The sequence below is a fragment of the Varroa jacobsoni genome, unplaced genomic scaffold (assembly GCF_002532875.2).
Source record: "Varroa jacobsoni isolate VJ856 unplaced genomic scaffold, vjacob_1.0 scaffold_1155, whole genome shotgun sequence".
In the NCBI taxonomy this organism is placed as follows: domain Eukaryota; kingdom Metazoa; phylum Arthropoda; class Arachnida; order Mesostigmata; family Varroidae; genus Varroa; species Varroa jacobsoni.
In genome coordinates, this window is record NW_019214057.1 from 37415 (window position 1) to 59999 (window position 22585).

Sequence of the window (22585 nt, forward strand, 5' to 3'; positions counted from 1 at the left end):
GCAAAGGCTCGTATATAAGTTCTGATCGGCTGTAGAGAGAACTTCAGCGTCAATATAATCAAGGGGCCAACCTGGACATGCCTTGACATGATGCTGAAATCGCCACTTCGAAAACGAACTGCTTCCTGAGCGCCCGATGGGCCATATTACTTAGTTCATGTGTCCCACAAATTTCTCACGAATTTGGGTTGCATTTAGCTCTTTTCACAAATTTTCAAGAGAAATAAAACTTCAAAATTGATCTAAAACACATGTTTGACATCTTAATGTTTAGACGCTTGTCTAACTTGCCTGAAAAGTGCAAACAAATTTAACGTGACGCTAAAAGAGGACCGGAAGACAACCCTATAAATTTAATAAATAATTGTTTTTTCTTACCCAACTTCACTTCAAAATTAAACCCATTTCAGTATCCAGAACGAACTTAATAAAACGATATAATATATATATTTTTAACACTTAGCATAAACAGACTATGCTGCTGGACGATCGCTACCAACTGCATCTTCTTACGTTTAGCAGAAATAACACCAAACGTCAATAGAGTCGTTTTTAATTTTTTTTTCTTTTAATTTTGTTTGAAATAGGGCAAATCGGTTGGATCTGGACATTGAACAATATCGCGTTTGCAATCCAGTTTTGATTTATACTCAAGTGATTTTTATACAGAAGACCACATAGCTTTGTGTCTTGATGAAGTAGCTAATTTTTCGTGTTCTAACTAATGTGTCGCTCTTTTCTTATATTTTTATTCCCGTCTTCAAAACTGACAGTTTTTTGCTCTACTTTTATTTTTCATATTGTTTGTCTCGCTGATTTTAGTTATGTTGTACCGATGGCTTTCAAATATAAATGACTCTAAAAATAATAACCCAGGAATTAAATCGACGGGTGAAACATGCAGATACCGCCTTGAGCATACACTAACAAGTATTATGATCCTTAATTACAGACTCTTAGGAAAGTTAGCCGAATGGTTGTCACATCATCCACAATATCTATGGACTGACAACCACAGCGTGTTGAGTCTTGTCGTAAATTCGCTGAATACGCCAGTCGTAGCGGCGGGGGCATACACTCTACAACAGGTGTGAACTAAAACGGTCGCGCTGTAACGATTTGTATGAGGATAACATGTAATTACTCTATCCTGCACAGCTTTTCATGTATACTGCATTATAAACACTATTAGGAATTTACACACAAGCAAAAAGTTAAGGTCCGCCTCCGTATTGACTTTTTTATTGTGTACAATTTAGAATTCCGATCACGTCATCGCTTTAACATTCGTACATTGCCTAATATAATATGCTTCTGTACTTTTCGTTTTTTGGCTAAAGCTGTAAAACGACAAATAACATACTAACAAGAAAAGTGGTTCAACGAAAAATTGGTGACTTCCTTTGTACTGCTCTACACTGCTTAACACATGAATTTGCTTCTAGATGGATCGTTTATATGGCGGTTATCCATATCTTTAGGAATAATGATTAACTTTATTTGTAACTTGTAGATCGTTTAAGTTAACTCTAAAGAGATGTTGCGTTCGAGACTTTTAACTTGGGTGTAGCTACTAAGGCTAAGCTCTTGCGAATATCGCAATTATCCGAGTATATTAAAATGTAAGCGAAGATTGTTTTTTAGTTCATGATTATGCTGAAATAGGACATTCTAGACTAGTAAATCTTTGGAATGGAATAAGAAACCGATATTAAGATCCAGATCTTGATCATACTTTGTGTCTTAAAGCACCGAACCTTTCTTTTTCATTTAGTTTTCATTTTTCATGCAGGTTTACGTTGTTCGCATCTTACTATAAAGATGTAAATCAGATAGTAGCGAATTTAGTTGGAAAATCGCGATTAGTTTGGAATCACGAATCTACGCATACAAGGAGGCGTACGTTGCTCTAACAGGCCAGAATATCGGCTCTAACCTGAGAACTCTTGAAGTCCTGGTCTAGAGCAAGCAACTGTTACACCTCTACTTTTAACTTTTTCGTATTCACATGTTCATCTAAAGCTATTCAAAGCTGCAGTCAATTTTTGGTGCCGGTTCCACGAGCGTTGGATTGTTTGCTTAAAAAACATTTTATAAGTATGACCCTTATTTTCTGCAACGTTCATTTTAGTTTTCTCGGACATGATTGACGGTCGATACTTGAACGACCGTTTATTGATTGGATGGTTTCGGATGGTTGTGAATAATTTTGAATTTCAAAACTTTACTTAGGTCGGGTCTCAGTTATGTGTACTGCAGACTTTGTAACAGAAATCGATGAGGGCACTAAGTTTTTGCTAAGTTGTTGCATATTAAGTTCATATGCCTACCCTATTCGAACAAAACGAAAATTTAGTTGTACATAACTGGTTTTTTGTACCAATTCTCCTGGAGGCTAGTTTTTTATTGTGAGAAAATCTGTGCGCCAAACCTTGCGTTCCAGCATGGCCGGCTATTTTTAGCCTGTAGACTAAGAATTTAAAAGAAAAAGAAGTCCCAAACGTCAGTAATCGAAAATAAGGAGTTTCTGATTAGCCGGAACAATACGTCCCAACATCTTTCAAAATCTCGGAAACAGCACTGCAGTGGTCAGATCAACTTTATTTCATAGGGTGCTAATCTAATAATGATCGATCGATGCGTGGTTGATTTCGGTGTCACAGGTGACCCATCGTATAACCATCCCGGCAGCAGACAAGTGACTCATGTGTAAACCTCAATTTTCATTCAGTCAGCCTCCGTGCAAAGCAGCTTTCGTAATCGCAGCTCGTACCTTTAACTCTTTATAAACTTGATATATCAGAATTAACTGAAATTCAAACAACAAACTTTTTAGCGTTTATGACTACTACTCCATTATCTATAAACCTAATATTGGCTCATATATTTACCGCCAGGAGCGCTCTTTTCTGTAACATTAAGTTCATCATCATATCTGGTCGTTTCGCACGCTTTTTGTCTCCATTAGCATGTCTAACGATGATATCACAGCCTCCTAAAACGTTTTGTAGGGTTTTAGGGGGACCTACATCAAGGGAGATGTGAATCAGGCGTTTAAAGCACGTTCAAAGATAACAAATAACCTGCCTAATATTTACGGAGTTGGTTTCATTCAGCACGAAGGGCATACGATGTACACGGTACCGCAGAAAATATCTAAATTTCTCAAACATCGCACGAGCCCTGTTCCAAAAGTCTCGACTTTATGTAATGATAGCAACTTTGCTATATGGCTAAATGAGCATGTGCTTCCAGACTGGCGGTCTTTACTATCTCGTTAGAGCACGAAGCAAAGCGCAATGGCTTTGTGCGGCCTTATGCACGTTTTTAAAAAAAAAGGTGGCAACCTTAATATACATCGTTTTATATCGATTAAGATTACGGTGCGGCTCGGCTCGTAATGCCTCCTAGAAAAATTTGCTATCTGCTCTGTTTGGTACTGGGTCGATTCCGGGATGATCGCACGATGTCCTTCCAGTGCCCAATTACATTCAACATTAATAGTTGAGATACAGGCCCTTGACAACTACTCGGAATCTTCAACTGCTGTTAGCCATGAGTGAGATACAAAACAAAGACAGCGCTGTCTCAGATGCGGAATGGGTAACCTATGTAACTATCCCTCAATGTATACTCTTTAAATATGCTAGATGTGCTATCTAGCTTACAGAGTGACGTTTGGCCTTGGCTAAAATACAACTCACTGGAAAGCCTTTAAATATAATTCTTAGGGCAATAGTATATTCTCATGGAGAAAAATAAAAGTCAGCTTTAAAAATTGCTTGCCTGTCGAATCATTCAGTACTTCACCGCATGTTCTGCACCTCTGATAACTAGGTTTAGTAAAATGTTTGTTTCGAACTGTATGATAACTTAGAGGACACCATGCTGTGGTGTAATTTGAGACGAGGATGTCATAGTAGGAGTGCATTCTGTCGTATCAGAAGTTCACGGCGCATCATGCGTTGCCACCGCTTGAAAGTTTTCAGTCTAATCTGCAAGAAGCTGGTTTCCTGCTGGATTGTAGTATTCCATTATGCATTGACGCTACAATTCTCTCTCAAGAATGGACAAACTTAGATTATTCCTAAGGGCAGGGTCAACTGCACGCTACTTTTGTCTTGGTCTGAATAAAAAAGAAAAGCGTCTGTTCTATTTGCTGAGAATGAGGCAAAAAGAGACAAGTTCTCGGCAACACTCAAAGAAGCCGCTTGGACTGAGTGAAGAGCACTTAACACTGGCAACTTGCGAAGACCTTTTTAGCGAACGTGCTAAGAAAAACCTTCAATAACACCTCAGGCGATCGTATCGCATCTGTTTAGTTTTAAAATAGTACCAGTATCTGTCTTTGAGATTAAGTGAGCGACTTTTTTTGCTATGTGTATTGAGCAACGTGATTCTACGAAGGCATCTAAACGGTATTCTTGTGTGAAGAACTAACAAAATACCTTTATACTGATCTTGAATTCCGACGTATTGAATTTCCAACAGAATCGAGAATGAAGTAACTTTTATTAAAAATATCTTTTCTTAATAACGCGCAAATTGCTGATGTCAGTTAAAAGCAATCAAAACGTTACATATATCGGACAACACATTGTAAAATATATAACATTTTTAGGCATAATGAAAAGATGTGTCTCAGTTGTTACCTGTCTTCTTCATGAAAACAGAAGTCAATCATACTGTTATATAGTTAGTATTTTTGCTCGGCGTCATTTGGATCAGCTATTACTAAGCATTCGCTTTTTTTAATATAGTCGAACACATAGAGAATAGTTTTTTGGCTGGCTAAATTTAAATTAGATTTAAAAGAGACGAATATTCATAATAAATGTAATTTGCAGGTATGCACATTTTGTCGAGAGCACCTTCGACCACATGCGTCTAATCTCGGCGACTTGGTCATATCAGTGCAGCAGCAGCTGGGCCCATCCGGGGTTCTGTCAACTGAGGCGATTTCAGGTCTCTTGCAAGGTGCCACCCATGTCCTAGCCGAAGCTGGAGATTCAACGAGACTTCTTGCACTGCTTGAGGTTCAGTTGAGGCCTATTGATGATATGCTCCTTAACCCAAATCACCAGGTAACTAAACCATTGGCTAAACCATTGTCTTTTTTTTTCAAAATTTTTTTTCAAAACTTTTTCCGTGAAATCAAATCATGTACATTTACAGTAATTCAAAATGCTTATACAAGTCATTGCGTCCCTATCGTTGAAAAGTCTTATCCCCCTTTAAACTCAAAGGCTGCAGAAATTTCTAGCGATAGCGTCTGCTAATCTTTTCTTGAATAAGGAGTTTCCGTTCGGAGCGGGAAATGGCGTTAGCGTCGGGTAGGCCGATTGCGTCCAGCTTCTCAGGTTCATTTCAGGTTAGAAATTCTCAGGATAATTGTTTTACGTTCTTTGCGTGTGCCCTGTTGCTCTCATCGAGCTGTTATCTTAAAAAGCAATAATTCGGTGAGTTTAGTCGTCGAGCTTGAAAAGACGCGTATACGACATAGTCTTCCACATTATTTTCATGCTGGAAAGAACTTCGCCAAAACAGCAAGAATTTATTCTCGAAGTCGAAGACAAACGTGCAGTAAGCTTTACCACTCCCAGTTTTGGCTTAATTGCTTCACAACGAGAGATCTCAACTTGTATGGCAAACTATGCTCCAGAGGTCCACAAAAAGTGGAGAATTTCAGGCAAAATGCGGCGTAGTAGACTCAAGAACCTTCCGCACAGTTAGGAGTATCGTAGATGACCGTTGTTAATCGTTTGCATGCACTAGAAAAAACCGAAAAGGAAGAAAAGAAGACTTCTATCAATTTGGTGAAGATGTTAAGTTTTGTTCCACCACAGAATATATACAAGAACATAAAATGTGTTTTTTTATACAAGATTGCTACCCGTGACAAAAGCTTTTTCTTCCCGACATTCCTAAATGCAAACCGAAATAGTTAGGTCCGCTTAGTTCGACGTTATGAAGAAATATTCATAATTAAAAGCTGCATTTTTGCGTGTATAGTGGGGTGGATAGGGAGTTTCACACTACTCAAACCGTATAAAAGAATCACAGGAGATCGTGACGAAATTGAAAAAAAAAAAAAGAAAAACTGGTAAGGGGCGATGCAAAATGATACTGTTGCATTGCAACGTCTTACCTAATATGAAGCCTGCTCATTGTGTTTCGGTCAATGCAGCGTAGCCAGAAAGGTAAACACGTAAGAACAGAGGCTAGAGTCCGCGAATGTGTTCACGAATAGATCGCTTCCAAAGGCAAAGCTTTATTTGTGGGATACATGGACAACCGAAAAGATGAGCGGAAGTTATAGAAACTTAAGGATGCTATTTTGACTAGAAATGTACTCAGTTTTTTGAAAGTTACAATAAGTTAAAATGATTCAAAAACAACAACGGGAACTTTTTATTTAGTCTAATAATACAGAGAATACGTTACCCTTCTGCACCACAAGAAGTAAAAGTTGAAAATGGTAGCAACCAGTTTTACAATCATTACATTCATTACCTAAATGATCTGCGACATCCATAAAAAACGCTAGAGTGAAAAAAAATGGTAAGAGATAAAGCGCTTTTACGAAGCATTACGTTTTCGTAGTATTTTATTCTGCAGACACTACAACTTATGTAGAAAGCGTTATGACTGATATATTAAGCGTGTGTGTCGAATATGGTACAATTCCTAACATAGTTTCTTTTCGTTTAATTAAGGGATTAAGGACACTCTTTCCGGCAAGTATCCATCATCAGAATAAAGCAACCAGGACCTTGAGTACATAGAATCTAATCACTGTAGTGACAGAGTGAAGTGGAAGTCATTTAATCTGGACTTACACGAAAGATTCCGTTCATTAGCAGTGCCTACCTCTAAATCACATTGGCATAAGGGAAACGCACTTAGCCCGACTCTAGCCCCAGCCCGCAGAAATACACACACTGTGCCAATATAGGTTAGGCCGCTCGTAAGTGGCTGTTGAAATAGTTTGAAACAGAACCCCGCTCCGAGACATTGTTAACTATTTAATTTTTCTAATTCATTATCCGCTCTTTCACCAAACGCTCCGAGCCATAGTATAGACAGAAATATACTGCCATTGTTGTATCAGTATATTTGCGCTCCTCAACCTAGATTTGTTATCTAGTTAACCTCGAGCGTTTCAGAGCCTGTTAACCAGAACAATAAGCCCTACAACAGAAGTTATTTAAGCTAGTTTCCATAATATATTCAAAATATAGTCTATTACTTTAAATACTTCTAGATTTTTTTTTTTGTAAATTGTGTTTGCTAGATGTTTTTATTTCAGTTAATAAAGCTCTTAGTAACAAGTGTGCTACATTGTATCAATAGCCTTTGCGTTAGGTAATCTAAAATCAACTAAAAAATTTAATGTTTTGTAAAACCACGAAATGATTCATGCTATATAGTGTAAATTGTTTTCTTACGCATTTATTCCGTGTATGCTTTTCTTAACTTTTCTCTCATTGCAGATTTTACACAGGAATCACATTTCTGATCCTGTTTTGTGGGCGGACCGGGTAGCCGTTCTGTTCAGGGAACTCTCGGAACTTCGTCCGCATAAATCGTCGACCGGTGGCTCTTTGAGCTCAAACCAGGCGCAACCGATAACATCAAAGTCACAAGACAACCCAAGCGAAGTGTCTGCTGCGAGCGACAAGGGTTGCTATAACAAGTCATTCTATAATAATTTAAAAACTTCTATTAGGCTTTACGAACGAAATCATCTAATCTAAACAACCTAGTATCTGTGCTTTGCTTGTTCTTCGCTCAAGAAATCTTCTGCGCTTGCTTCTGCGTTTTATTTAAAATTGCGGATATAGTCAATAACCAACTGCGTATCTTATTTCTTTTTTTATTTAATCGTGTATTATGTTCGAAATAAATAATTGGAAAGTAAGGTGAAATTCTGACAATGTGGCTGGAGAATGATTTGATGTGCGCTCAGCTAGTACTTAGACCGCCGCAGTTTAAAGCTAAGCGATGCAGATACTGAAATTTTTAAGTAACCCCTTCACGTGGCATATATGTTTCACCATTCCTTCTTCAACGTGTTCAATAGGTGGAAATCCTGAGTATTTGCTATTGAGCTTAGACGATTCGTTAGCCCTGGCTCAGAGGGCATGGCATTCACTGGACGGCACTCTACAGCGGTGGACAGCAGATACGCGTATCGTCGAGCGCGTGAGCCGAACTATAAAGTACGTGATGAAAACAGTGATACTTTACATCTTTTTACATAGTGCTGTCTTTCTGAATTGCATTTTTAGCAGATTCAGCACGCTATACCCTCGTAACGTAAGCTCTAAGAGAATGGAAAAAGTGTTGTACTTCACTACTAGAAATGTATATTAAATATAAAAATGTATTTACACTTCTATTAGACAGTAACTTAATTATTCTAATAGTAATTTTAACTGGGAAGATTGGAAATAATAATTTTATTAAAAACGTTTCTAAAAATTATAAAAATTATACTCTAGGGCTGTGCTCTCATTATAACGTTGCGTGGAAGGCGTGATTGTAGAATTTTTGTTCAAAGTTGTAAAAACACTCAGTTTATGTTACTGTCAATGTCGCCAATAATGACGAATCAATCCAAAACGATACAGAAAATAAATACAAGAACTGATGTTACTCAGGTAAGTTTTTACATGCGACTAAAACATATTCCACAGTTAATCGTTTGTTATTCACACGTTAATTGAGAGCTACTTCGTTGGCTGCTTTTATTTATGCATATCCAATGATCGCGGTAGAACTAATTTTTGTTTTCGGACTTCTCAGGTACATGGTTCGCTTCCTTTCAACGGCCGCATCGCCCCTGGTTGACCCACTAGTTAATCGACTTGTCTCTACATATAAAATTCACCCGCATTCATGTTTCCTCTATTTAGCCAGTATTCTCGTGAGTTCAAGGACTGAGTCCACTAACACCACATTCCGTTGTATTTCGTGTTACTTAGGTATACGTATACAGGGTGGCGATTTCGAAGTTAGTCAAATTTTAACTGTCTGTTTGCCGTAGAGGACATACACTCATGCGCTGCTCTTAGTACGAGGAGAGAGTCAGTTTTCTTCTAGAACAAAACAACAGACGCAGTACGGTAAAAGACAGAGTGTCGTTTTTAGAATGCGAGCGAAGATCATCGATTATCCAATTTTTCCGTGTCCATCAACCTACACCAAAATTAAAAACTTTAACTGAGATAGACAGTTTCAGCTATTGCCAGTTTCTGTGTGCTTTCGGAAAAATTCGAGGAAGACTTTTATGAGACAAACCGGTAGATTCTTTATAGTGTTTAGATTTGAAAGGCTCGAAAATTTGTCAAAATGTTACAGAAGATCGGCTTTCGATACATAAATTAACAGTCGTTTTGGAAGGGAAAAACATCTATTCCCAATTAGGTCTTCTAGATAAACTTAAATGGGAAATATATTTGAAATGTTTATGCCTTTCTGGCATTTCTAAACTTTTTAACTGTTTTAAGCTTTTGAATTTTCGGGACTTTTAGTTTACTGTCAGCCCCAAGTTTAATTCTGCTGGAATTTTTCGTATCTAGCGTATTCGAGGGACGCTTTAACTATGTCGTATCTAACAATATCACTTCACGTAAGGTTACTATTAAAGAGTACTTGCAGATAAGTAAACTAATATTTCAAAAATAACTGGGTAGTAGGTGTTGAACTGAAAGTTTAATCGCAATGGATTGAAGCGCGACGGTGAGGAACGATACTTTGAGAATCTGTAAAAATTTTTTTTTAAATATCTGTTTTTATCTTGATACTGTGTTAAGACAACCCCCTACGAAAAATCCGGATTTAGATATCCTATGCTCTATTTATATTAGGCAGTTCAATACAAGGTGTGACAAACATTATTTCATGCTCCATAACGGTGCAACGTCTTTTTTTCTGTATTCGAGATGCACCTATACTTTTTGATATTTACGACTGTTCATTAGAGTATTGTCATTTGGTCTTTTAGCGAGTGAGTTGAGCCAACAGAGATCAGAAAATTTGCGTGATATAAGTTTTATCTAGGAACTACTATGGCAAAGATAGTGCGTTGCATAGATCCTTGTATTCGGTCGAGGTTCTGCTACTAGAAACATTTGAAGTTGTTAGTTCAAAGGGGTCCGAGAAAAAATTTTCGAGCTCGAAAATGAATCTTATAGAAGAGCCCCTTGTGAAAGTGACTAATGAAGAGCTGAGAGGTGTGGTGGAAGCTAATTCATCTGAAAATACGCGGGTATTAGTGCTCAGATTTGCTGTATATGAAAATACAGTGTTTGTTCACCTCGAGTAAATCAGTAAGGTAAAAATATTGGATAAATGGGTGCCGCATGACCTGAGTGAAAACCAAAAATAGAGTCTGCTCTCATGTTACAATATTAATCCATTCCTGCACCGAATTATGATTTGTGATAAAAAATAAATTCCCTAAGATAATCGCAAGCGGCCATATCTATAGGCAAATGAGACTAAACCGGTAGGATATCACTCAGTATTTAAAATATACAATACCTGTAGTTTATGGAGTCTATTTGGTCTATGGTCTAGTACAGATGTTGTTAACTACAGCTTCATGAGCCATGGTTCATGTATTACGGCTATGGTGTATTCCTAAAAATCGAAGGGGATGATGCACTAAGCAGCCGATATTAATGTGTAGAGCTAAACCATATCTACTGTATGGCAGTGCTCGGCCTAGCTCTGCAAATATCACGATGACAAGAATTACGAAGTTACATCTAGAGGCTTTCTATCACCTACTATACTCGCAATAGTTTTCTTCGTAGGAGTTTCCTGTATCTGAAATCAAGAAATGCATGTTAAATAAACACAGAAATGGAGGTCATTTACGTATAGATATTACCGTTATGCAACAGAATTGCACCTTCTAAGCGTGCGATGCCATAAATCCCTAATTAATTTACATTATTAGCAAATATTAAATCATATTGACCAAGTATAATTGCATGTAATGCAGTTTGTAACGTTTTGCATCAAATGACTCAGGTGGACGAATTCGGACGAATGCCAAGTTGTGTCCCTGGCTTGATTTCGTTAGTAAACACACTTGCGGAGACCACATTCCAGACGCTCAACTCAGCCGAAGCCCTCGAGCAAAATCCCGATACTATAGAAGACTTTTTTCGGTTTGTATGCAAAAGTTTAGTATAAACTAAACGATTATAGATATAGGACATTATTCACACCGATTCGAACATAAAAAGTGTTTGTTTTGATGTTCTTCGTAGAGTGCTTTTTAGTGTCATTTTCAAAAACTAAGGAAACAAAGTTTGGGTATGGGGAAAAGGTTAATTTCTAACTGAAATAAAGGAGAGAGGAAGCATAAACCTTTTTGTAATATACGTAATACGTAAAGTTCGCTTATTAAAGCTGCAAGCGCACTTCTTCTAAGAGAAAAGCCTACTCTAGCTTATCCTTTCAAAATATTTAGCAAGTACAATAGGGTGGAAGCAGATCAGGTGTTTTCTTAAAGAACTCAGTTCTTTATCTTTGCGCTGTAACGATAGCCAAAATTTTAGAATAGTATATAGTGAGTATTACCATACAACGTGTCTGTTTTGCCTTGTTGAGCACAAAGGTCAAGCCGCAAGTTAACTCCTATCTAAAAATTGCATGTGTTTTTTGTATTTTGATATTCCATACAGGTTGTGCACACGTTGTGTTCAGCGTGCGCCTCTTGCTCTCATGTCCTCCAGTTGTTTCCGTGGAATCCTTGAATACAGTCTGGCTTGCCTATCATATGAACGTCGCGACGCCCATGCGGCCGTTTTAAGGTAAAGCACACACAGCTTTATAAGAATTGTCAGGCATAAGTAAAAAAAAATTTAGGTTGAAACTACCTGCAGTCTAATTATCGTAGGACCCGTGAACAGTAGAAGATAGCTTAGTTCCTTCACCAGAGCAGTTCGTTCAAGTTTTCCTTCAAACAGGCGATGGATATCTCATATTGGTTGTTTACGAACAATCTTGTTTACTTCTGGCAAATGAAACTGTGCTACACGTGAAAAATTCTAAATCCATGCTCATACGTTTTGCATTGTTTGTGAAGAAAATGATTTTTTACTGTTTATGTAAAAGATGCAAAAATGACAAGAGCACCGTTGTGCATGGTCCTATGAAGTTAACTGCCAAGCTGCTTTTGCCTCTTTAACTAAACCTGTAATAAAAAAATATTAGGCTATTTCAGAAGTAATGTCGATTTATGCTTATTGCCTGTTTTTTTCCTATTTCTCGTTTGCTGATGATCAGCTGTTAGGTTTGTCAAGCTTAGCTGGCAAGGTCTGTTCACTGCAGCCAATTGTTGTCCTTTTAGCCAGATCACAGAGGTTTCGGTAGAGTTCGGGCTGTTAAGCAGACATATAGTTTATTAAGATTAGACAATTTTCATATTTTATAAAATAAAAGCCATATGGATTTGGAAAACCTGGACAATTTAAACAGATTAAGAGAAAGAAACCTATTAAAGGTAAAATGTAAGTAATCGATTGCAATTAGAGGTATCAGAAAAATTCATCGAAAAAAAATTTGGCAAGTGATTAAAATACAACAAGTACTATTTGGAATTTTTATTTTTATCTGTGATTTATGTTTTAAATAATCTTATATTATTTATCTTTATTAGTTTAGAGAACTTCAGTAACTATTAAATTAAGTAATGTAGCTATCTTTTAATTCACAAGAAGCAAAAATAAAGGAAAAGTACAAAAAGGAGATCACGAAGTTCACGAATATGAAGATTGATATTACACATACAACAATTTAATAAATAAATTTCTATATATATATTATACATAATTTCGTTCACGGGGAGTAAGAAAAAAGTAGCTACAAATTTTTATTTTTGTGGGTTATCAGAACGTGGTGGAAAATTTATTTTTTAGTTGCGTTATCAGAAAAATAAGGGTTTCCAAAAATGTGTCGTTGAAAATCTAGGTATCTTTTGATGCTCGTTCGACAAGCTGGAGCATATTTTGTTCCTTTGAAGTGCCACAATGTTGGTAAGAAGAAGTAAATTAACTAGGAAAGGTAGTCTAAAGCAATATATATTGGATCATTTCATCTAAAAGGAGAGGTAGCAAACTCATACTTTTGAAACTTTCTACTACTTGTACTTATCCTGTCCTCAAGTTCTTGCCATTCGGATAGCTTATTTAGTCGGCTGCTGTGGAAGCTTTCGTTTTGAAAGCCTTTAATGAGTAAAGGTAGTTTCGACATATGTTTTTGATCGAACTTGGTCTTCCTATTGAGACGTCCTCGAAATTAAACAAAAAATTGCATCTTTGTTGTTGTGATTCCTACGAAGTTCAATCAAGAATTGACGTGCAATAGGAGTGGTCTGGATCTGTTGATTAATCTTGGCTGCTTAGTCTGGAGTTCGTTCATTATCTCCCTCAGTTTTAGAGAATGCACTGCAGCCGTACTGACAAACCTAGGTTCATGAAGCTCTAATGAATAACACTTACAAGAGACTTCCAAATAACCCGATAGGCTCAAGTGTTGTACATTTGTTGTAGGGTAATGTTGTGCTGGTTAGGTCGCATTTATCCACTGATGTGATCATTTACGATTATCGCAGACAGTCAATTTTTATCTCAAGTCATAATTCGATACAAGAATGGGCCACTGTTGTAGCATGAAAGCAAAGAGGGCTGACACCCATACACTTTTAGGTGCATCAATTTCCACCATAAATTTCAACCCTGCTTTACTCACCTGTGCAGGAAGGTCTTTGACGAGACTCATTTTTCAATATCAAGATCTCCTTCCTAAATTTTTTTATTCCATTCCACATCTAAGGCTTGTATGACCAGCTGTCTCCGTCGCCGTAGTTCCATGATGGAACTTGTATACGTAAACGACTAGGATTTTCTGATTTTCCATGGTTGCAACCCGCCTGGTAAAAGCCGAGATTTGAATGAACGATCCTAGATTGTAAAAAATACAACTGCATTTTGAAAACAACGTATTGCACTGTTAAAGAAAAGATAGTGCTAATTAAATAAAGGTTTTTGTTTTTTGAATTTCATACTAATATTTCAATGAAGTGCCATGAGTGTGCCTTTTGGGTGAAAAAGAAAGCTCTATCTCCCAATAGATTTTTCCCTTCTGAGGATGGTTGGGAATTTGTCATATCCGGATCGGTCTCTCCTTCGTAGAAACAATTACCTTCAGTGGGACTCTTTTGCTTTCAACTGCTGTCAGTGCAGCCTTAGTCAAGAGTTCCCTCTTTTAATCGACGGTCGTGCTGTCTGAAATTTTGGACGTCTGTGATTTGCGTTCTAACTTTGATAACTCCGAACGGCGGTCCATTTTTAGTTCCGCGGCGTCGCCGAAGATACGAAGGACACAACAGCACTCTCTGGCGACGGCGGCCAAAAACAGCGTCCTGTCGCTACGGCGGCGCCGATCAAAGTTGCGAAGTCGATAAGGGAATTACGAGTATGCTTCAATTCTAAAACTTGCGTTACTTCTCCTTTGGAACTTAAAGTTAAACCCTGTACTTATTTCTGCAATTGGCGTTCCTGGAATTCTGCATGTCTGATCGCGTGACGTTCCCATCGACCGCTTGAGTTAATCTATTCTCTAGCACCGAAGATGCGAAGCAGACGACAGCGCTTTTTAACGAAAACGATCGAAGACGGTGCCTCGACGCGACTGTGAAGCAGACAAGAGATATGTTTACAAAAAATCAAGTATTATTAAATCAAAGTGAGTCGTAAACTGAACTTGTAGCCCGCCTAAAAATTTCGAAGCCGAGCTTCAAGCGAAAGAAATCAACCGCATAAAAGAAAGGGCCCACTCGACTGATCAGACTTAATATACAGGGTCTGGAGCGACATCCACTGCGAATGTTCAATAAGACATGCATTAATCACCCAGCAATAATATATTGCCCAGCATACTTATTTGCGTACAAAACTTTTGTCTACTTTATTTAAGCACATGCTTGCACAGAAACTTCCCACACACAATATGAACCTTATCGAGTGTGATGTGGCTGGTAATTATGAAAAGGATACTCAATCGAATCTTCTCACTAACCTGAATACAAAAAGGTCGAAAATATAATGAGAGTTCTATTAACCTTGAAAGTTTAGTATAAAAAGTGGTTTAACAAAGGAGTCAATTTTAGCGAACGTTGCTAGAAGACGAGGGATAGTTCCACTATTACTGGCAATCTTCGTAAAGGATCTCAAAAAGGGCATGTCATTTGTAGTTAAGTGCTGAAAAAATTTCTATACCAGCGTCAAGTCTAGAATAAACAGTGGGACGTTATTAGGTAGCTTTCAGCATCCCCGACAATCGCTCACCGCTGTTGACATGAGTATGTCTTGGATCCGCGAGTCGGGCTCTCTGGAACAACCGCCAGCAGCAGGACCGAATGGAGACAAAAATCTTATACTTTCGATACAAAACAGCCGTAAAACGTATTCGGTTCGGCGAGATCGGCCAGCCATTAACGGAACAGAACGCAGAATCTTTAAGTATCGCTAAATTACCTGCGCGACAGTGCAGCGAAGCCTTTGCTAAAGAAAATGACTTCCGCCGTAGTATGAGCCCATCTCTTTTGAAATTTATATCTAACATTGTACGATATATTTATTACAAAAAGTGTAGAGTTCCCTTCGGTACAAGCCGCGCATTATCTACACATCCTACAAAAGGAAAAACCGAGGCAAATAATACAAACTTAATAAAAGTATATTCCAAAAAATAAATATTGATGGAGCGAGACAATGGATAACAAAGATGAAGACGGAGATTTCAGTGTAGCAAATCATAAAAAACTTAAAAGAGACGAAAGGCAGGTAACCATTGTTTCTGATCGTCCGTCGCTTTCAGCACCGCGAACTGGAAGGAAATGCTAGTGACGGTTCGATTTTGTACTTTTAACATATGCATAACATGTGCTTAATGTTGTCTCTTAAGTCAAACAAACTTTTAAGAAACACATTTCCTAGATTTGAAACACGGCAAATTTACAACATATCTTATATCGGCTCTAAAGCTGTTGAATGGCGATTACGAGGTTGCAGCAGTGGAGACGCCCTCACCAAGACACTCTCACCAATCGAATTATGTGACCATAATGATTTTACATAACACACGGTCGACAGGAGTAGAATCGTTTGAAAATGTGGTAAAACATTTTGAAAATTACGAATATTTCACGCGTAACTTTTGATACCTAGATGAGTTTATCGGGTCGCTGCGCGAACATCGATGGTGAAGTGACGTTTACTTTTGTCCACTTGTAACACTATTTACGACGCGTTTTTGAGACAAAAATACGGTGACAAATATGTAAACAAACTTTCAAATAATGCATCAATACGCAGTATGAGATTACGAAGTGCTAAGATCGAAAGATGAGATGTGCTTCACCTAACTTGTTGGTTACTTCAGATTCCGGCATGAACAGTATATGCAATGTAGGCTTTGATCAGGTTACACACACGTTGAGGGATGTGTTTACATACAGCGCAAAGAAAGATAGTGATTTTCAACCTAAGAACGAGCAGGGAATTTATTTTTTACCCCTTCAATATCCGAACTGGCGATAAACAATGTCTAATGCTTAGCCTTGGAAGGCACGAGAAATCGACGGGTAAACTAGGGTTTGATTGCGCCTTGCGCGCCGGATATTTCTATTGGAACGGGATTGTAATGGTGTGTTTAGACTTTGTTGAAAGTTAGCAACTTGGAGATGGGAATAGATAGTCAGACAAAGATACACTCACGAGTCATTATTATGGGAGTCATACTGAATACATGCATGCTAAATTACCACGCCATATTTTGGTTGTTGCCGTATTACGCTCCTAATATAATCTCTGAAAAAAGTTTTGACCACTAGTGTTATCATAGCACATTACTGAAATTAAACACTAAACCATATAAACTTACCTTCCGAGATTGGTAGGGCCAGTGGCATCGGCGTTTTTATTAGTCTTACTATCCCCATTCATAACTTTCAAACGTGGGTTCTTTAAAAAAAATCTTTGCGGTTTTTGCAGTTCGACTCAACGATAGACAACAACAAAACGGATGAAAAGATTCAGATACATAACACAGAAATACTTCGAAGTAGGAATGTTTGCGAGCCAATGGTAGTTAAAGATTTTTACTTTATTATTCATGTCCGTGATTTCACATATGATTTCACCGATTACCACGGAAATCAGCACCTAAACAGCCGACTTCCGGAGTCGCACAAACCTAACCATATAGGAGAATATGGGGCAATATGAAACAGAGCCTAACCAGAAAACGCTGATTTTAAATTTGAATATTATTGGATTTATACAGCTTTTAAACGCGCAAGAGCTCACAAATGTAGTTCAATGCGCGTTATTGGACTTTTTCGTTAACTAAATTTCGAAAATTACTGTTATATAAAAGCATCTTTTTTCTGATTCTACTTTTCTCTCGATCAATACAGAGGCAGAATAACCAGTTTGGTTTTTCTACTTCAATTTCGCACGACTCAAAGCTACAGTTTCACTAACGAATTGAGTGAGTCCTGGGTTTTGTAAATGTTAATACATTAAAGTTTACTAAATGACCGTTCTGTGGGCTATGTGTTCCCACTGTATTTCAAACATATATGAAACCGGATGCCGTCGATGCTAATTTTATGAAGAAATTGAAAAAACTAAAAGCTTCAAAGCACAACTAAGGTTAACATTAATGCGTATATATGTATACTTGTCAAATCATACTAAGGTATTGTATTTTTGCACTTGTTGTACCACAAGCTTTTGTTTTTTACCACGTACCATCCGTAGCTTCTTACCAACGATACATACTCGTTTGGATGAAAGAATATTGTTGATGTATGCATCACATTGGATAGATATTGAACTATTAATGCCCGAATACAGCCGTCAAGTTGGCTTTGCAATTATTTTCACTCGCTTTTTAAACGAAGTGGATTTACTATGAACCGTTCAAAACGGCTGTTGTATAGGTCGACGATACAGATGTCTTAGCAGTGAGACCATTTTAGGTTGGTAAGAAAAGCTTTTAACAAATATACTAGTTTAATTTTTCCCATGAAATGGATTATCTTCAGCGATACCGTTAAGCAAATTTTGGTTTATATAATATTTCTTCTTCTATTATATTCTTCATTCATGTTTCGGCTTTATCTGTTTATTTGCACCTTTACAGATTTCTAGGAGAGCTTCTGTCTTGTACGAGAGACAACGATAAAACGGTTGATTCAGCTCTTCGAACAAATACTGTTAATATTTTTAATGAGGTAAGGAAAGTTGCTTTTACACATGGCTTTTACTACTATAGCTAGCTGCAACAAACGTAAATTTCCAATTTTCACACATAAATTGCATTAATTTGTGATTTACCTCTATAATTTTTTTTAACTAAGAGTGTCAGGCTTTTAACGCTAGGGTAAGTAAGCATAGAGTAATAGATTCCAAGCGTGAACCCCTACCGCTTGTGATATCGGCAAATTGCATAGGGTTGGTAGGTGATAACACCATGCTGCCTTTGTAGTAAATAACGATGTTAAGGATAACAACGAAAGTTAAAAAGAAATGTTATCAGTTCACTTGTACGGGCTAAAGCAGGCAATTTCTAACTCTTTATAGCCAAAAGAGAGAAAATTAAGTACCTTTCTAAGCCTAGACAGTACACATCTCGATTACTCATCTTGTTTACTTCAAGCCGGAATCTGTATTTGATTTTGAGCTGGTTTTTTAAGAAAAATTTTTAAAGCTTCGCACGGACGCATGTAAAGGTGTTTTTGGTGTGACATAATTCCACACATGTTGATTTTTTTGGATTTGGACAATTTGAGGATCCCAGAATGCACGCAATTGGCAGGTGCACTTATTATCAGTGATGTGTAACAACGTTACAAGGTACTTGTAACTAAATTCCGAGTACTTAATTAGTAGGAATGATAGCTGTAAGCTGGCAGGCAACGTGTGTGTTTTTTATACATCGATATTTCATTAACAAAGGGGATAGTTGATATTTTCTGGGTTCGTGGCACATTCGCAGTGATATAAGTTACAAACTAGATCCTTACGTTAAGTATACGATACGCAACTCCAAACGAAACCCCTAATTAGATGCATCACCTTTTTGTTGCTGGATATATTTGTCGAAGAGCTTTACTAATAATATGCGTTACTATGGTATTTTAGATGGGCGCGCGATTTGTGTACGGCTTGGTCGAAGCTGCGATATTAAAACTTCCTCTGTATCTTAGTCATGACTTTGCGGAAATACTCTACGACATCAGCAGATTAGTAGACAGGTAAACTCCATTACAGTCAACTTTTACATTAGGATATCCAGCGTATAATCAGTGATCACGTGACCATTTTTCTTGGCGATTAGGCAGTAGTACTGCGAGGTCAAGTATTAAAATGAGGCTATTAATGTGCTTTACTACATTGTTTTTCTGCTCCTATTTATTTATCTAATTGTTTGTTACTGTTCTTGAACCTGGATTTTTTGTTCGTATTTGCAGGCCAAAATATTTAGAGTGGCTTGAGGCGGCTGCCCGCTCGCTACCAGTGGTCGGAGTGGGTGGCACTGTCACCGTAACACCTGCACAATTGGACACCTTTCTACACTCGGCAAGAGCTGCCAACACCATCAGAGAACTTGCTAATGCACTTAAAGTTCTCGGCAGACTTTATGTTTAAACCAGCCAACAGGGCAAATTGGATTCAGCAGAAAAAGCTAACTTAAATTCGGCTCCTCAGCTTAAAAATATATATGCAAGAGCTAAAGGTTAATAATGGCTCCACTGATAAACCCCAGAACCTAAATCGCCTCGACACGTATCATGTCGTACAGCGGAGACCTGGAGAACAGAAAACAGAGTCAACGTTAACACCGAAAGGTTTACTTTGACTATGAGAGTTTCTGTGAATTTTACAAAACAATGTCTATAGGGTTGCATATCTAGGAGAAAAATACGTTAAACGTTGTTACTTATATTGACTCAGTCTTACCTACGGGGTACCCCCCGTACATTACAAGTACCCACCCGCCTAATACTGGGAGCTTCTGCCGCAGCCTATATCACATTGAGGAAAATTGTATGATGTAAAATGAAACGCAAGACAAAAACGAGGCAAGACAAAAAATTCACACCGTGTGCTAAACATCACTTTATATATATATATAAGGAAAAAGATCGAATGAACTCGGTGCGATTAGTTTAGAGATAAAGAAATATGTGATGTATTACAACCGACCTGAATAAAAAGGACCTTTAGTGGGGTGAAATTGTCATGTCAGACATAAAGGGGTGCCCTGGAAACTTTGTTGTCCGGATAATGTGATGCAAAAACCGAAATGCAAAGTGCACTTTTCTCTAAAGGAAATATTAATAGAGAAATATAAATTAAGCGTACTACGAGAAATATTAGGTAGCATTATTCAGGCTTACATTGGAATAGAACAACTAGAATACCACTAATTCTTTAGAGTAGAGCACCATCTTTCAGTACATACAGATGATGGCACACTATTATTTATAAGAAAAAAAAAAGAACACAAATCATTGCGTATCCGTTTGTCCGGGATATTGGCCTAAGGGTAGTTCTTAAGCAAAAGGAGACTAAATCCCAGCAGAGCATTGCTCAAATTGCGACGTAATAAGCGGTAAAACGTTTTTCAAGATTTTATTTAAAGGTCAATCGTGTGGTTACGTTAAGATGTACGTTAACTGATCACTAATCATTTACTATAGAAAAGTTGATGTAAAAATAGGTGGTGGTAATAGAGTGAGAGTCATTTGAAGGTCACTTGGTTGAAGAGGCAACTAAGGTTTTTTGAATGATCGGTTATTATTGTGGGGGTCTAAAGTTATAGGTCAAGGATCGTAAGTCATGTGAATAAATAGTGAGTCAAAATGATGGGGCCTACTTTTCATGAGAAGTCTAAGAAAAACGACACTGAAGATCGGAATAGCGGTAATCAAATACCATAAACCTTTGATAAAAGCAGCGGTTTATAAAGCAGCAGTTTATGTATAATAGTAAATAATCATGAATGTAATTTGTTTATCTACGGAGTGTCTGCCTGACCGGTCTGTTTGTCATGGGATGTAGTATATCATTCAACACACGACACAGTCACCGCGAAAGCATTCATAACAACTCTGGCCTATTTGTCGAAAAAGGACAAAAGCAGGCTAATGCAATGCAAGGAGATTTATTAGTTTGTCCGTTGAAACCGTAGTCAGACGGTAGTTAAATAATAACAGAATGTGCCACAATATGGTAGACAAATCGTTATGCTGGGGGCGCGAAGTAAGCGTATTGGGTACAAGAATTACTGGAATATAAATTGGTCAGGTTATCGTGCACATGCATAATAAGTTGCGAGGTAACTCGACTCTATCGAAATGACTTTTTTCCTCTATTATTTGTTTGTAATCCGCCAAGCATTTATCTTTGGCACTTAACATAGACTGTCTGCAGGAGTTTGACCCAAAATCGCGCTACGTATCTGCTCCAAATGTATGATATTACGTATACACTTACATTATTAAAGGAAATGCTGAAAATAATTAGCTAATAAATTAGACATATTTATATTATACATAGTGTCTTAATATCTATTGACTACGTACGATGTGGAAAAATCATTTCAACAGGGTATCGTCACAGCTATTATTGTTGTCCAGTTACTTTGCGGTCCTCGCCTTACTCTATAATTATTGACTGGGTCCAGATATTCTAGTTATTTAATTATACTTCTCTAAATTAATCATTCTGTTAATTTTTAGCGTAAACTAAAGGAAGCTCGCGGCTTTGCACTTACGATCCTTTAATGATGTATGTGACCCGGTACTGAAAGGCTCTGTTACCTGGCTATGACTGTCTTTTTCAATTACTGTAACTCAGTTTGAAAGCTTTCGGCACAGCTCATATGGCGAGGTAGACAATATAGGGGTAACAAACTACAGTATTTAGGTTAAGCGTTATTATTCTATCATATGCTGTTTTCATCATAATACTTTTTCGTCGAAATCTTATATGCAAAAATCACAGAAATTACTTGATTAATTTTTCTTGAGATGGTTAGCATACACTTGTACGGAACTGGTGAGTACTATTCTAAAGACGATCAATCATTCCGCGGTTAAGGTAGGCTCGACAGCTCGATCTGGTATCAATCTTTGACCAATAGTTTAGTTTATCACATCATATACGAACTCCTACTCACTTTAGATAAGAGGATAATATTATAATGCGCGTACCATAAATAGTTATATATTTAAACTATAAATAAAACGAAGAACACTATTTTTTTCATCTTAAAGTTCAATTACTGAACGCATAAGAATTACTAGCAAATGGCATTTGAACGCATGAAGTCAGTTTTCAAGATTTATACTTAAGTTACTATACTTTGCAGGGCTCACTCTGAACAATTACTCCAGAAATCGCAAAGAGCGTGCGCTCTACGTACCGGTTATCCAAACCACAAAAAATCCTTAATACTCAGTTGTCTATAACAGAATAATCGTGTAAGA

General features: G+C 37.5%; 1 protein-coding gene across 3 annotated transcripts in view; it reads left to right on the plus strand.

Annotated features, from left to right (window-relative positions):
- Positions 1 to 21646, plus strand: part of LOC111267185 (transportin-3) — a 33716-nt gene extending 12070 nt beyond the window's left edge. For all 3 annotated transcript variants that reach the window (XM_022845256.2, XM_022845259.2, XM_022845258.2), the window contains 10 exons: positions 953 to 1088; positions 4848 to 5084; positions 7494 to 7683; positions 8084 to 8222; positions 8809 to 8929; positions 11044 to 11183; positions 11703 to 11831; positions 18232 to 18322; positions 19233 to 19345; positions 19562 to 21646. In XM_022845256.2, the coding sequence (XP_022700991.1) occupies positions 953 to 1088; positions 4848 to 5084; positions 7494 to 7683; positions 8084 to 8222; positions 8809 to 8929; positions 11044 to 11183; positions 11703 to 11831; positions 18232 to 18322; positions 19233 to 19345; positions 19562 to 19739 (1474 nt within the window). In that variant the 3' untranslated portion in view covers positions 19740 to 21646. The remainder of the gene's footprint in view (positions 1 to 952; positions 1089 to 4847; positions 5085 to 7493; positions 7684 to 8083; positions 8223 to 8808; positions 8930 to 11043; positions 11184 to 11702; positions 11832 to 18231; positions 18323 to 19232; positions 19346 to 19561) is intronic.
- The last annotated feature ends 939 nt before the right edge of the window (positions 21647 to 22585 follow it).